We start from the raw sequence: 14,871 nt of genomic DNA, 5'->3' as shown, positions 1-14,871 counted from the left end.
AGTAACTGGAGGTGTGCCTACGCCATGTTACGTAATTATATCATGCAATCAGAAAGACCAAATGCAGAAAGAAATGCGGTTAAGTGGGGGTCAGTCTGTCAGACTGACGCATGTAGGAAGGAGATGCCTAAAAGAAAGGAGGCATTCGCTATTTAAATGACTAACTGGCACCTGGTACATCCTACACTTTCACGCTCGCACTGGCTTGACAGGATTTGACTCATTATTTTTCCTTCCAACTGTGTCTCTAAAAGCATAGAATTGCACCATTTATGCTGTCCTTACGCTTGTTTTAGGATATATATATATATATATATATATATATATATATATATATATATATATATATATATATATATATGTATGTATATGTATATATATATATATATACATATGTATATATACATTTGTACAGTATATATGTGTGCGTGTATTTATATATTTATTTATTAATATATACAAACATATATACTGTATATGTATGTGTGCATTTATATGTATATGTTTATATATATATATATATATATATATATATATATATATATATATATATATGTGTGTGTGTGTGTGTGTGTGTGTGTGTGTGTGTGTTTATACACATATAAGGAAATCCATATTATACACTGAAGTCACGTGCATCTATAGTGATTTTTAGGATTATGTATATACATATATATATATATATATATATATATATATATATATATATATATATATATATACAGTAGTGTATCTCTCTCTCTCTCTTTCTCTCTCTCTCTCTCTCTCTATATATATATATATATATATATATATATATATATATATATATATATATATATATAGATATATACTCTTTGTCTCTGATATATAGAGAGAGAGAGAGATTATGCAACAGCAAGGGGGTGACAGATTTATCGTTTCTTCGTAGGCCACAGCTACATCCGGTTAGCAGTATCATCTTCTCAACCGGATATCAGAGGTCAGGTGAAAGTTGCTCTGAATGAATTTGAATCTACAGTAGACTTCATTTTTTATTTATTTTTTTTTTCTTTCGCGGTTAATTCAACTGAAACGGCCATGATTCAGGAGATGTAGAGGAAGAAAAAGAATTCTATAGTTCATTAGCCTTAACTGTAGGCAGGGACTTTCTCCGGAGGCTTCTTGGCTTCATTGAGACCCATTTCACCTTTTGGATTGAAGGCAAGCGCGAAATTTCTACGCTCAAGCCCTTCTCTTTTATCCGGTCATGGGAAAGGCATGAGAATACAGACTTTCATGACGGTTAAATTTATTGCAGTTATATGCAGGTCACGAACTCGAGAATCAACCTACAGTGTGTTAAGTATACCTTAGTTTAACCAGACCACTGAGCTGATCAACAGCTCTCCTAGGGCTGGCCCGAAGGATTGGAATTATTTTACGTGGCTAAGAACCAACTGGTTCCTAGCAACGGGGCCTACAGCTTATTGTGGAATCCGAACCACATTATACCGAGAAATGAATTTCTATCAACACAAATAAATTCCTCTAATTCTTCATTGGCCGGCTGGAGATTCGAACTCGGGCCCTGCAGAGTGCTAGCCGAGAACGGTACCGACGAAGAATCAACCTAAAGTGTGGAACAGTCTACTTTCCTCTGTGTTCCTGAATCATCTGAACTGCTTTATTTGAATGGCCAAGTTAGACATCACTGTAAAAATAAAATGGCTTGGTTTTGGGCAAGTATGCCCGTGTCTGTTACGTCCTTCTCAACTAAGTAAAGGAAAATAATCGTTTCGTTGATATATTGATGTTTGTGACTGGTGTTACATTCCAATGGTGATTGACAGAAAACAAGCAAGTTAGATATGAATTCCAGTTTTCTTGATTAGCTCCCACGCTGTTTATCCTTATGCACAAGGAAACATGCAGTCAGGCAGAGAGACAGCAGACGGCCAATTAGGTCATCCCTTTGTTGAACTTCTGGTTGTACGTATTACACACTGTGATGCCAAGAGTGGTCCTTTCCTGAGCCTAGTGAAATCGTTACAAATGTTACGATTTAAAACAATAAAATCACTCTCCTATACGTCAAGTTATATTTCAAGTGCTGAATTAACAGATCGCTAAATAAATAAAGGAAAATAAATGTGAAAAAATAACACTTGCATGCAAAACACCACAGTTCAGTTCAGAAAACCTGGTGCGATTATGTACCCATGAGACTAATCATTACACGTAATTGAAGATATAACCTTCTCAGCCAAGGTCACACCTTTAAGATTACAGTTTACCACGTCATTCGCCTTTTCTTTATTTACATATAATTCTCGGGAATAACGAACGCCTCGAGGTTCGTAGCCTTGGGCCACGAGGGATTCCCTTTTTCATTTTGTCGTGCCCATACCACAAATAATGGTTCCAAAAGATGTGGAATGTCTCCACATAGTCAGAATTGTTTGCTTAGCAACCTAGAATTTTTATGCCACAAATAATGGTCCTTGAAAGTTAAATATATCTTAGTTTAACCAGACCACTAAGTTGATTAACAGCTCTACTAGGGCTGGCCGGAAGGATTAGATTTGTTTTACGTGGCTAAGAACCAACTGGTTACCTAGCAACGGGATCTACAGCTTATTGTGGAATCCGAACCACATTATGACGAGAAATGAGTTATATCACCAGAAATAAATTCATCTAATTTTTCATTGGCCGGTCGGAGAGTCGAACGCTGGGCCAACAGCGTGCTAGCCGAGAGCTCTACCCACCCCTCCAAACAATGGTCCTACAAGATGCTGAATGTCTCCGCGCGGTCAGAATTGTTTGCTAAGTAACCTAGAATTTTTATACCGCAAGTAATGGTTCTAAAAGAATATTGAATATTGCCACGCAGTCAGAATCATTTTCTAAGTAACCTAGAATTTTTCCATAATTCAGGGAGCAGATTGATATGAATTAACCAACTATTATACCTTGCACTAGCAATTTCGTAAGTATTTTCATCCTTTGGAACGTTATGTAGATATGACAATTACCAGATTCCCGTCGTTTCGGCTAAAAGTGTTTGCAGCCAAGATGATATAGGCCTAGCGTGATGCTTATACTGATGACATTGCTTTAGAAGAGGGTCAGTAAAAGAATAGTAATACATTTCTAGAAATACATGGTACAATATATCTCTATTAACGGCAGTTAGTCATGCTTTTGTTGTTTTGATCTGTGTGAATTTTTTTTTTTTTTTTTTTTTTTGTCGGGATGGAAGATATTATTGGCTATTTTACCATGCAAACGAACATGGCTGCAAAATGAAGAACATAAGCGACTTCAGTTTTTCCAATTAATATATATATATATATATATATATATATATATATATATATATATTTGTATATAAATATGTGTATATATGCACACACACACATATACATATATATATATGTATGATTATTTGTTCGTTAAGTCATTGCCACTTCATTTTTATTGTTCAAAACGAGCAAATAATCAAATAAGACATTTGTTAAAGATCTCTGACTCATTTAGTTAATGCCCTCTTCTTGTTGTCATTATATATATATATATATATATATATATATATATATATATATATATATATATATATATATATATATATATATATGTATATATATATATATATATACATTTCATTTCCGGTTACGGTTTTTTGTTCATTCAACAGAGTGAAACTTAGCCTAGCTCTTCAGTCAGGGGTGCTTTCTGGCCGGGCATTCTTCCTTCATCAAGAGAAAAAGAACCATATTCAGGACACAAGATTAGGAACTTAATGACAATGATAACAGCAATGAAGAACTACCACCAAATTTCTTCATGGCGTGATGAACTAAGCGCTAACCACAGTCCGGTAACACCGTGGGTTTGAGTCCCGCCTGGGAAGGAGAATTTCTTCATTCTTTTCCATTTCGGATATCAAAGCCTTCGGTGAAAAGCCCATCAAAAAACATTAAGGAATAGAGAGGTGAAGAGCTCATATTGCCTGGTGTAATACGTAGTCAGTGTATTGTCTGATCTAGTCAGAGCAGTTTTCATGTCAGTTTTGAACTTTCACTTACTTTCTGTATTGATAAAACCAAAAGTCCTGCCATTGTGCAAGACTTACCTGTATTACAGTATAGCGGTGCCTTTAGAGTTAAAAAATCACAGCTAGAATTTGCGAATCCAGCTTTCATTGACTCATGACACTGAAGTAAAAAATTATATTTTCTTAACAACTGTTCATGTGTTTATCTGTTTCATATGGTAGAATTATGTATATTTACATTTTCAGATCAGATAATTTTTTTCTGTTATTCCATTTTTTTACGTATGGGTATTAACCTATATTCGTTGGAAGCTTCCTTAACAAATTAATAGTCTTTATCTTTTTGATAGAAATAAATGATAAATAGATAGATAGTTTATCAGAAAAGTAAATATGTCCGCCCATTTAATTACGGAAAAATCTCCTTTCCTGTGGAAGGTTTATCACTGCATGCGAAAGGATGTTTATGCCGGCAGACACCTCAGCGGAAGCAAATTAAGAAGGGCGTAGCAGAGAATCAGTGGCTTATTTTAGCCCTGTTAAGTCCTCTAATTGTTCTCTGTTCTCCGGATATTACCCAGAATGTTTTGTTAGTCTCCGATAGTTATTTATGTGTGAAAGTTCTATATGGATTCGTGGGTTGTTATTTCATTTACCGCAGATACGCAAGTTTTGGTTGTATCCGTAAAGAAAGTAATTTTTGGGGGGGGTTCACAACCTCCTTGTCGGATGTAAAATGGGAATCTTTTCGGACTCATGTCTCCGTTTCCTTACTATCACAACCTCGACCTCCTACGGCGAAGCTTTACCTCTTCCTTTTTTGGCAAAGCTCAATTGTTCCAACCCCCACCCCTCTACCCCTACTTATTTCCATCAGTCGTGGCTCAATAGAGAGATAACTTAGCTTCCTATTCGATTTCTCCATGAACAAAATCAAATAGTTTTTACATCCAGGTCAACTTCATTTAGAAGAAAACAACTACTACCAAGAACAATCAATGTAATTAGGGAAGCTGCGGGTTTATTAGAGAAAAGTGAAATCAATCTAATTATCCCCCAGGAGTGTAGGTGCTTAATGTTTGTTTTTTTCTGAATTATTGTGAGGTATCAAGTCATTAAGTACATTAATGTATATACATTTTTCTGTTTTTGTCGTTTTTCTTCAATCATTAACACATTCTCACTGCTGTCGTATCACCTTTTATTCCCACAGGAGTGATGACCTACGAAAGATCAACCAGATTTTCCACGAGTGGCAAGAAGACAAAGCTCAGTAGTTCGTGCAGAAAGACCGTTTTTCCATAACCAGCCATCCACAATGTCACCTTCGTTCCCTCTCTTCATTTATTTCCTCATTGTCATAAATGTCCACTCTTTACCTTCATCTGCTCAAGATTCCCTGACAACAAAATCTCCCACAGAAGTCGTGGACTCGAATCTCACCACCAACACTGCTACATCGCTAGATTCATTGCTACTTTCTCCAACAGTAGTGGAGGGGATAACACTATCCGCTGTTATTCCAAATAGGACAGAACCCCTGCCCATCCCAACTGTAACATCATCAACGAATGAAACTTATTCCAGTGCAATTAGCCCTACAAATCAAGAGGCTTCCGATAGCCCTTCAACAACCGGAGAAGCTCTGACCAATGGTACAGGGAGAGTGAGTTCCAATATTCCAACAAAAACTGGAGACCTGATCACTACTACTACAGAGAGAACGACTCCCTCTAGTCCAGAATCAAATGGAGAACCCCCCCTCATCACTGCTGCAGAAAGAGAGACTTCATCTATCTCAACAACAAAGAAGGGACCTCTTCTGATCAATGCTACAGAGGAAGAGGCTCTCCTCGGTCATACAACACATGGAACAAATGAAGAGGCACTTTTCATCAATGGCATACCTGCTCTGACAGAAAAAATCTCACCTATTATAGAGTCTACGGGAAGAGAGGATCGTATTAGCAATGACTTTTCATTCAACAATGAAACAAAGACTTTTACAGACAAAACTTCAGCCATTGCCTCCGCCCCGCTTTCAACGACAATATCTCCTTCCTCAACATCACAGCTAGAGGAAGGTCCATTTCAGGTCACTCCCCACTTGACAAAGCCGCAGCGCCAAGAAAAGAAAATGCTTGCGTCAATACCCACCAAAGAAGTGACAAAGGCCACAGTTACACCATCCGTCAAAGCTAAGAAGTGCTGTGGGGCCAGCGAGTTCTGGGATGGCGCTAACTGTGTTGCTAAAACAAATCTATCTCCCTTTGACCCGTCTACAGTTGCTAAACAGGATTCAGAATCTGGTCTCTACAATTTTACATGGGAAACAATGATGCCGAACTGCCCAAAAGATTATAAGTACAAAGTTATCAGGTTTTCTAGAAAGGACGTCTCTTTAAGAGCAAACAAGACTCAGAGCTACTTGAAGTGGACTGAATTATCCATGACCAGGCAAACCTCTCAGTACTGTATCGATCAGCAGCACGATGGCAATTACTATGCTGTTACGTGTATGGCAGATGAGGAGAAAGTAAGTTGAACTGTATAAAAATATATAATACCTTCTGTCTGTAGTTTAATAATTTATTACTTAGGTCTTCATTTTTATTTTCCATGTTTTATTTGTTCTATCTTGACCAAAGATATTCGGCAACTGGTCGCATTTTACATTTCTTTGTTGTTTCGGTTTGTGGCTAGTTCTAAATGCCCAAAGTGTACAAATGTTTGGCACTGTCAATGCAGAGCTTATTGTTAATTTTAAAAAAGTGAGACTACATACCAAAGAATATTATTGTTTCTTACAATCACAAGGTTTATGCTTTAAAGGAGCTTTTTAATTATTTAGAATTATACACTAACATTTTTTTTAATTCAATGAAAGAATTACTCTTAGAAAAAACTTGGTAAGGTAACTTAAATAAATATCTGTGCAGGTATCTCCAGTAACTACTTTTATAATAACTAGTTTAGGGTCATTCCTAAACTGTATTAGGTCTTAGAGTGCAAAGAAAATAGCTTCAATATATGGGATTTATTATAAACGAAGATTCCAAACCGCATGCATTAATTCCAGGTGTGCAACGGAGGCACCTGTATAAGGAAGTGCTGCCCTCAAGGAGAGGTCAAATCTCACACCATCTGTAAACCTGAAAACTGGAATTTGAACCTCTCCTTCTACACTCTAGCAGGGGACGCATCCGAGGCACCGCAGGACCTTCAGTTGGTGCCGTTAGTCCCAAACTGCCCTCACAAAACGACGCTGAAATTTTCTCGCTTTTATCGTCTCCTTCTGAACGGCAAACTCTACATCAAAGAGACAGGACAGACCATTGATAACAACAAGTTCTGCACCGATTATTACATGGAAGGTAAGATGTTTATATGGAACATTCGCGTCACTTTTATAGCAGGTGACTGTATATCCTTAGCTGTGAATATTTAATGTTTTAATTAGTACTTACTTGTTGATACATTACTTCCTAAAATTCCCTTTTTTCAGCTACTTGAACCTTGGAAATCTTTGAGCTTACTGTACGTGAATGCATGATCTTGCTGACGAGTGTTGTTCTTTTAAGACATATTAAAAGCGGACAAGTTATCCGCTGGATTTATCTCAGAAATTCCTTTGTTTTTCATCCCATCCCATTTCAGAGGCGGAAAATTTCGTGATGTACTGCTTCGAAAAGCCTTCTTCCGTCCAGGAATTGAAGGTCTCCTTGGCACCCATAGGGATGATAATCTCCATCCTTTGTCTGGTCTTCCTCATTCTCCTCCACTTCTTCACGAAGAAGCTCTTGAACGTCCAGGGTTACTGCTTCCTCTCCTACTCGGCTTCGCTCTTGCTGGCGTACGTCGGGTTCTTCGTGAATTTCAAGTTCGCGAAGCAAATGCATTATCAACATTGCGTTTTCAATGGTGAGAGTTTCCAAATGGTTTAACTGAACTTTGACATTTCGGCTCTCTCTCTCTCTCTCTCTCTCTCTCTCTCTCTCTCTCTCTCTCTCTCTCTCTCTCTCTCTCTCTCTCGTTGCCTCATAATCTATGTCCACATATATTCACGCGCCTCTTGGTCTCTCATGCTGGTGATTTTATTTGTGGGCGTAAATATGTCAAAAGTAGCTCTAAGATGAAAGCCAGAAAACATTTGCTGATCATTCTCAGGACATGAGACATTAGAAATGTTTTCCTTCTCATAAAATGAAAGGGACTTAAGGTTGATCAGTTTTCAGTTGTTAGAGGGAGTTTTGGTACTTTCAGCTTGAAGCCTTGTTCTAAGTCTCGTGAAACTAAGGTCATCAGTTTGTATAAAAAGCACCTTAGTATATGTTTATATCTGCTTTCATAATTACATTTCCAATCACACACAGATGAACAGGTGCGCATATACAGTATGATATATATTGCCTATAAAAGTGTCTAAAGGAGTTAGGGTCGGAACTGAATACCTATGAGGAAGCTTTATGGGAAAGGGGTTAATACTGCTAATTGGGGATGTCACAGAGAAACTACAGAAACTGGTAAGGCAGTCTGAAGCTGGCTGTGCAAGAGGATAAAGCTTTTCCTCCTAAAACAATTTCTTGATCATGCTAAATGCTTCTCCAGCCAAAGATCATTTCATTATTTAAAATCGTCTTTATATGTCATTCTAATATGAAATCAATTTACTTGACAGGACTATTCAGTCAGTTTACTCTTCATGCTGCGTTCTTCTGGCTCAGTGTCATGTGCTTTGACATCTGGAGAGTGATCAGGTAGGAATATTTTTTAACACTTTTAACAATTACACACGTTCCTTATCTTCCCAATTGTTCTTACACCACATACGCTATCCTAACAATTTATCGCATCAGCTTCAACCTTTTTTTCTTTTATTAACAATCAGCACTCACTCTTCAGTTTATAAAGGAGAGTTGGCTCAACAGTTCTCCCATGTGTCCCCTAATACCATCTTGATTCACCTATCCCGGGACTCATCTTTCACTTATACTGCCATTGTCCTTATATTTACTCCCAAATCCCTATACAAATCAACAGCTTCCATCTTCCTTCATCCACATTAACATATATTACTCCTGGTTTCCACAACCTTATATTATATATGTATATGGGTGCGGCATAAGTAACGCCCTTTGTTTAAGTGGAACAAAATTAAAGCCTTTTTGATTATCCTTAATTTTTTCGAACATGAATGTATTGCCACATGTTAATAGATTAATATAATATATTAACAAAATTAATATAATGCTTATTCGGTTTAATAATGTTCAATACAAATGATATTTCGGCTTTGCACCCTTGGGATGTTAAATTCAGCTGATAACAATCTTGCAGTTTCAGCACCATTTTTATTCTGCTGGTAGTACAATTGAATTGCTTTTACTCTCTGTTCCTTTGTTAATCTCATGGTTGTATAAAATATCTGAAAAAATAAAGATTTAGCAATTTAATTAAAGAAAATAATAAAGAAAAGATACTTTGTAAGATATAAAATTAAAAAGGGCGTTACTTATGCCGCATTATTAAACCGAATAAGCAGTATATTAATTTTGTTAACATATTATATTAATCTATTAACCTGTGGCAATACATTCATGTTCGAAAAAATGAAGGATAATCAAAAGGCTTTAATTTTGTTCCACTTAAACAAAGGGCGTTACTTATGTTGCACCTGTATATATATATATATATATATATATATATATATATATATATATATATATATATATATATATATATATATGTGTGTGTGTGTGTGTGTGTGTGTGTGTGTATGTGTCTGTCTGTGCAAACCAGAATCGTTATTCATATGGTAATATCCATAAACAAATTATATGTCGGAATCTAACTTCAGAACTTGCAAAAGTAAATAAGATTATAGTTAATAACTTTCCCTCCTTCACCATTACTTACTTTAAAACTATTTCCCATCCTCAGATCCACGGTGAAGTGTATCCCTCTGACGGGGATCCTAGAGAAGGACATGCAGAAATTCTTCCTGTATGCAGCCTACGCCTTCGGGTGTCCCTTGGCCATCGCCCTGGTGACGTTAATCATGCAATCTCTCCCGCCGGAGTCCTCCGCCGGGATGATCGTCCCAGGGTTTGGAAAGGAGTCCTGTTGGTTCGCAGGTGAAAGGAATTAGAAATACAAACAGTAATCAATCCTGTTTGTAATATTCTTTAAAGTCCAATTCATCCGTTTGTTAATTATCTTTATTTATTTTTACTTATTTTATCATTTGTTAATTTTTCTTATATTTGCCCTTGCATTTTGTGGAAACTTACTTTATGTAGTTACTGGCATCTTCAGCTTTTTCCAAATGATTGTCTGCTTATTTAACACAATGTGTGTCTGTATATCTTTTTGATGAGTAGCATTGCAGCCACGGTGCCTGCACTAAAAGAAATAGTTCATCTGTATGTGAAAAGTTAGCTTTCTTACTAGGACACTCATTTTGGTACCAAAGTAAAGTCAGTTGTTTTCCACTGGAGTGTTTTGAAACATACGAGATGATAAGATGAAAAGATTTTAGCCAAAATCAAAAATCCCCATTGTTTACTGTAAGAGAATATTTGCCATCATGAAGAAGCAGAGGTGTATAAATGTTCAGAGAGAAATTGTTTAATGCTATGAATACCAGCTGCTGCACATTAGAAATCTGAAAGCATTTTCATGATTCTTTATCGAGATCTTGCTCAGTGAGACATTTTTTTGACATCAGACTTTTCAAAGTTAATTACATGCCTTAGGACACATTTTACATCACTTCGAAATTTGAGTAGTTTTGATTTATTGCACTATGTTTGGAAAAACAAAATAACCAATGTGAAACGTCCGAATGATGAGGTGAAGCTATTGAAAAAAAAAACTCGATACTCTGTCATAAAAAGTAGTTGCCTATATAAAGTTATGGAGATAAATGATGCTTTGTGTCATACAAAATAGGAAAAGCTGCTATTTATGCCAGCAGTTACAGAGGAGAGCATATTGTGTATCAAATCAAATGTTAGGATCTTGTACTTTACCGGCAATCGTATTCATTTGCATTGAAAATGACAATAGATCATTTTTACCTTCATTTCATATCCTGCTACATAATTAACCTCCAGAAAGTACTGAACTTATATACAAAATGTATCTGATACATTACAAGGACGATACAACTTCAAAATTGTAACATTCGAGAAACACTAAATACAACGTACAGAATGTATTTGATCAATTATAAGTACGATAAAAATGAAAATTGTTCAAATTTTTCCGTTCCAATGACTGATGGACTGACTGACTGACTGAGCGCATAAATATGTAGAAGAATGATTAATTGATTGATTGAAAGTATAAATATGCAGAGGATTGATTGCTTGATTAGTTGACAATATAAATCTACGGGGGATAATCTTAGCTGAGCGTACCATCAGGCAAATGTAAAAACATTATGAACGTAATGTCGCTATACGGAAATTATGGTTTCTCTGAGAAGCCATCAGTGAATCTTATTAAATCTTGCAGAGACGTGACAGTTATGCTTACTTTTATTTTTTTAATTATTTATTTATTTATCTATCTATTTATCTTTAACTTTCAGATGAACTGGCGCAGTTCCTCTACTTCTACCTGGCCATAGCAACGTTAAACACCCTGTCTCTCTGCATGTTGGGTCACGTGATCTACTTGCTGTGCCAAGCCGAGCCAGGAATGGCGTGCTGCCTTCGCAAGAGCAAGGCTCCGCGAGCCTTCAACAGGAAGCATCTTTCGCTGTGAGTTTTTTTTATTTGGCTTATCATTTCAGATGTTTTTAGTAAATTTTGGAAAAGGCGATAGTGGCCTTTTTTTAGATCACCTGAAATTTTGGCCAAGAAGGGTCATTTCTCTCTTTTTTTTAATTTAATTTTGAAACTCAAAATCACATCAAATCAAAGCACTTTCAGCGAAAGATGTTGGTAATTTGGTTTGAGTTTATTGCAGATGTCTTAATCAAATTGGGGAAAAGAGCAAATGGTCTTTTAGGTCAACTCTGAAGCTATAGCTGAGACGCAGAAGTGTGAGAGTGATAAAACCAAAAACACTGATTTAGCTGTTTTAAAACTTTGACGTAGCTGAAACAAGTGGAAAAGAGAACCCGAGCAATAATGTTAAGTCATCTAAGATCACTTTTAAGCTTTAATCAGTACAAAGAAAAAATGTATCCTAATTTTCATCTAAACTGAGACGGATGGATGGGTAAAACAAGGAAGCACAAGACCCAGATGAAGAGCAAATCTCCATTTTTTTTTTTCAGATTTCGTCAGAGGCTGAGTATTTTCGCCATGATGGCCATCTGCTGGTTCACAGAAGTGCTTTCCCTGAAGATCCCGCCCAAGGATGCCTGGTGAGACTACGGTTAACTGCTTCAAATGCTCTTTATATATGTATATATATATGTATATATATATATATATATATATATATATATATATATATATATATATATATATATATATATATATGTATTATAGTAACCAGTTTATTTAGCATAGGGTAGATCCTGATAGAAACAAGACAAGTCTCTGCCAAGTTTATCCTTTAATTTTCGAGTCAAATTTAACTCCCTGTGCAGGAAGCTTCCAGAGTATCGTCCTCTCCGTACAGCTACGCAGAAGGCTCAAACGAATCACTTCCATATAGGAAATTCGGCTGAAGAATAACTTCATCTGTCTCGATTTTTGCTTCCGCAGACACTCATCCCTTCCTACCTCTTACTGCTCTGCAGTAAGCTTCAAAATGTTTTGTGCAAAATACTACATGCGAGTTGGCCCTGTGTTTACACAAGAGTTGTTTCCCATTCGTGTTGAGCCTGATTAACTAACCCCTCTTGGAGTATTCTTTATTCTTTTTCTCATACCCATCACAATAGATTTGCTAAATATCATCAGCTTTAATATACAATTGTCGGATCATGTCAAGATTAGCGAACCCAACGTCTCCACGTCAAGAACAGCGAACCCAATGATCCCCATGTAAAGAATGGCCAACCCTTTCCGGTCCGAACTCCAATTCCACATGAGGGCTAGTACTAAACACGGCGAAACGGTTCATCTACACTGTTTCGCCGTGTTTAGTACTAAAACTTTTAGCCCCTGGGGGTTCAAACGTATTTCGCCTTGTTTAGCACTAGCCCCTGGGGATCAAATGTCTGGTACCGAAGTGTTCATGTCTAGAACAGCGAACCCGATTATTCCCGTGTAAAGAATAACGAACCCAATAATCTTCTTGTAAAGAATAGCGAACCCTCCTGTGAGTGGGTTCGCTAATCTTGACATGAACCCAATTGTCACCAAACATTTGACCTAAATCAGTTTCCAAAGAACTCGCATTACTTATTGCTCTATTTCTGGAAATATTTCAACTTAACATTGCTGTCAAAAGACAATCATCTTTGCACCGAATCTTGTTTCCTTTACCATCGGATTTGTGTAACTTTCTGCCTCACCTGATGATATTCAAATTCCATCTCAGTGAAACTGCGCAAAACTAGGTAAAATTTATGACTTGCTCTCCTATGAATGATGGACAAGTTCTTAGAAACGTTAACATAATGAATGATACTGTGTAGTCAAACAAAAAATTCAAGTACAGTAAACACGACTCTAACTTAGATTTGAATACTTTCAGGGTCGTCACCGACATCCTAAATACACTTCAGGGAGTCATCGTGTTCATCATCTTCATCCTGAGCAAGCAGAAGAGGCAGCTGGTGAAAGAGAGCATGCAACGAATATACAGGAAGACGCTGCGGAATGGCAGATTCCCGGAAACTTCGGAAGGCAACGCGACGGGATGGAATCGGTGGGAACGGGAATAACAGTCCCATTGTGGAACGCCCAGCTCAAGGAAATGGTTCACCCGAGGGATGCAGCAGTGGCGTAGTCAACGAAGGGGAAGCAGGGAAGAAACGGAGGTGTCAGTCACTTAGGAAATGGAGGTGGAACCCTAAGTCTTTGCTGACACCTCTAAATGTTGAGTATCAGAAAAGCGTCCTCCGGTAGGGAGTGAACATCAAAGGATGGTGGAATAAGCAGTCCCATTGTGGAACGCCCAGCTCAGAGGAAATGGTTCACGGATGGATGCAGCAAGTGGCGTAGTCAATAACGAAGGGTAACGGGTTCATGTAGTGAGCAGTGGAAGAAACGGAATAAAGCCCCCAACACCATCGCCCCTCCCCCTTTTGCTTGAGTTGGTGAATCTAAGAGGACGAGGTCAACAAGGAATGAAAGTGTTTCCAGCATACCTCATACCGCTACCAGCAAGGTTTCCTTGCAGTAAGACTACAACTTTGTTTACTCCCAGTCACATCGTAAAGATGTTTTCAATTTTCCTTTTTGATGATGTGGTGATGTTTCTCCAAAAAAAAAATCTTTCTGTCGATATCCGAAGATTCCGCCGAAATTCAGGTTTCTGCATCTTGAGAATCACGAAGTAGAATGCGAAGATTTTGTAAATAAGCGAGCTTTTATTAGTATCCACTGACTCAGGAATTCAGGCAAAGCTTCACTAATTAGATCCTTTCCTACTTGTACGCTCAATCTCTGAAATTGGCCGCAGAAGTATTAAGGTTATACTTCTAGGTCCAAGTCAAATAAACAAAGACAATTAATCAGCTATTGTTCTCTAGCATATTATCGCGGAACGATCTTTCAGTCTTTCAATGGTATATACAGTATATATATATATATATATATATATATATATATATATATATATATATATATATATATATATATGTATATGTATATATATATATATATATATATATATATATATATATATATATATATATATATATATATATATATTATGTTGTTTCC

General features: G+C 36.9%; 1 protein-coding gene across 2 annotated transcripts in view; it reads left to right on the top strand.

Moving 5' to 3' along the window:
* LOC136832144 (probable G-protein coupled receptor Mth-like 1) overlaps positions 1 to 14,661 on the top strand; it is a 19,473-nt gene extending 4,812 nt beyond the window's left edge. Inside the window, exons 2-10 of one of the 2 annotated variants that reach the window (XR_010851091.1) lie at positions 5,232 to 6,554; positions 7,098 to 7,392; positions 7,676 to 7,939; positions 8,697 to 8,775; positions 9,959 to 10,152; positions 11,613 to 11,784; positions 12,306 to 12,395; positions 13,679 to 13,947; positions 14,179 to 14,661. Coding sequence is in view for 1 of the 2 variants with exons in the window: in XM_067092825.1 (XP_066948926.1) it covers positions 5,337 to 6,554; positions 7,098 to 7,392; positions 7,676 to 7,939; positions 8,697 to 8,775; positions 9,959 to 10,152; positions 11,613 to 11,784; positions 12,306 to 12,395; positions 13,679 to 13,868 (2,502 nt within the window). In the remaining variant the exon portion in view is untranslated. Of the gene's footprint in view, positions 1 to 5,231; positions 6,555 to 7,097; positions 7,393 to 7,675; positions 7,940 to 8,696; positions 8,776 to 9,958; positions 10,153 to 11,612; positions 11,785 to 12,305; positions 12,396 to 13,678 lie in introns of both variants that reach the window. The other variant, XM_067092825.1, reaches the window with a different exon arrangement.
* The last annotated feature ends 210 nt before the right edge of the window (positions 14,662 to 14,871 follow it).

Source organism: Macrobrachium rosenbergii, chromosome 49 (genome assembly GCF_040412425.1).
Source record: "Macrobrachium rosenbergii isolate ZJJX-2024 chromosome 49, ASM4041242v1, whole genome shotgun sequence".
Taxonomy (NCBI): domain Eukaryota; kingdom Metazoa; phylum Arthropoda; class Malacostraca; order Decapoda; family Palaemonidae; genus Macrobrachium; species Macrobrachium rosenbergii.
This window is presented reverse-complemented; position numbering and strand designations above follow the sequence as displayed.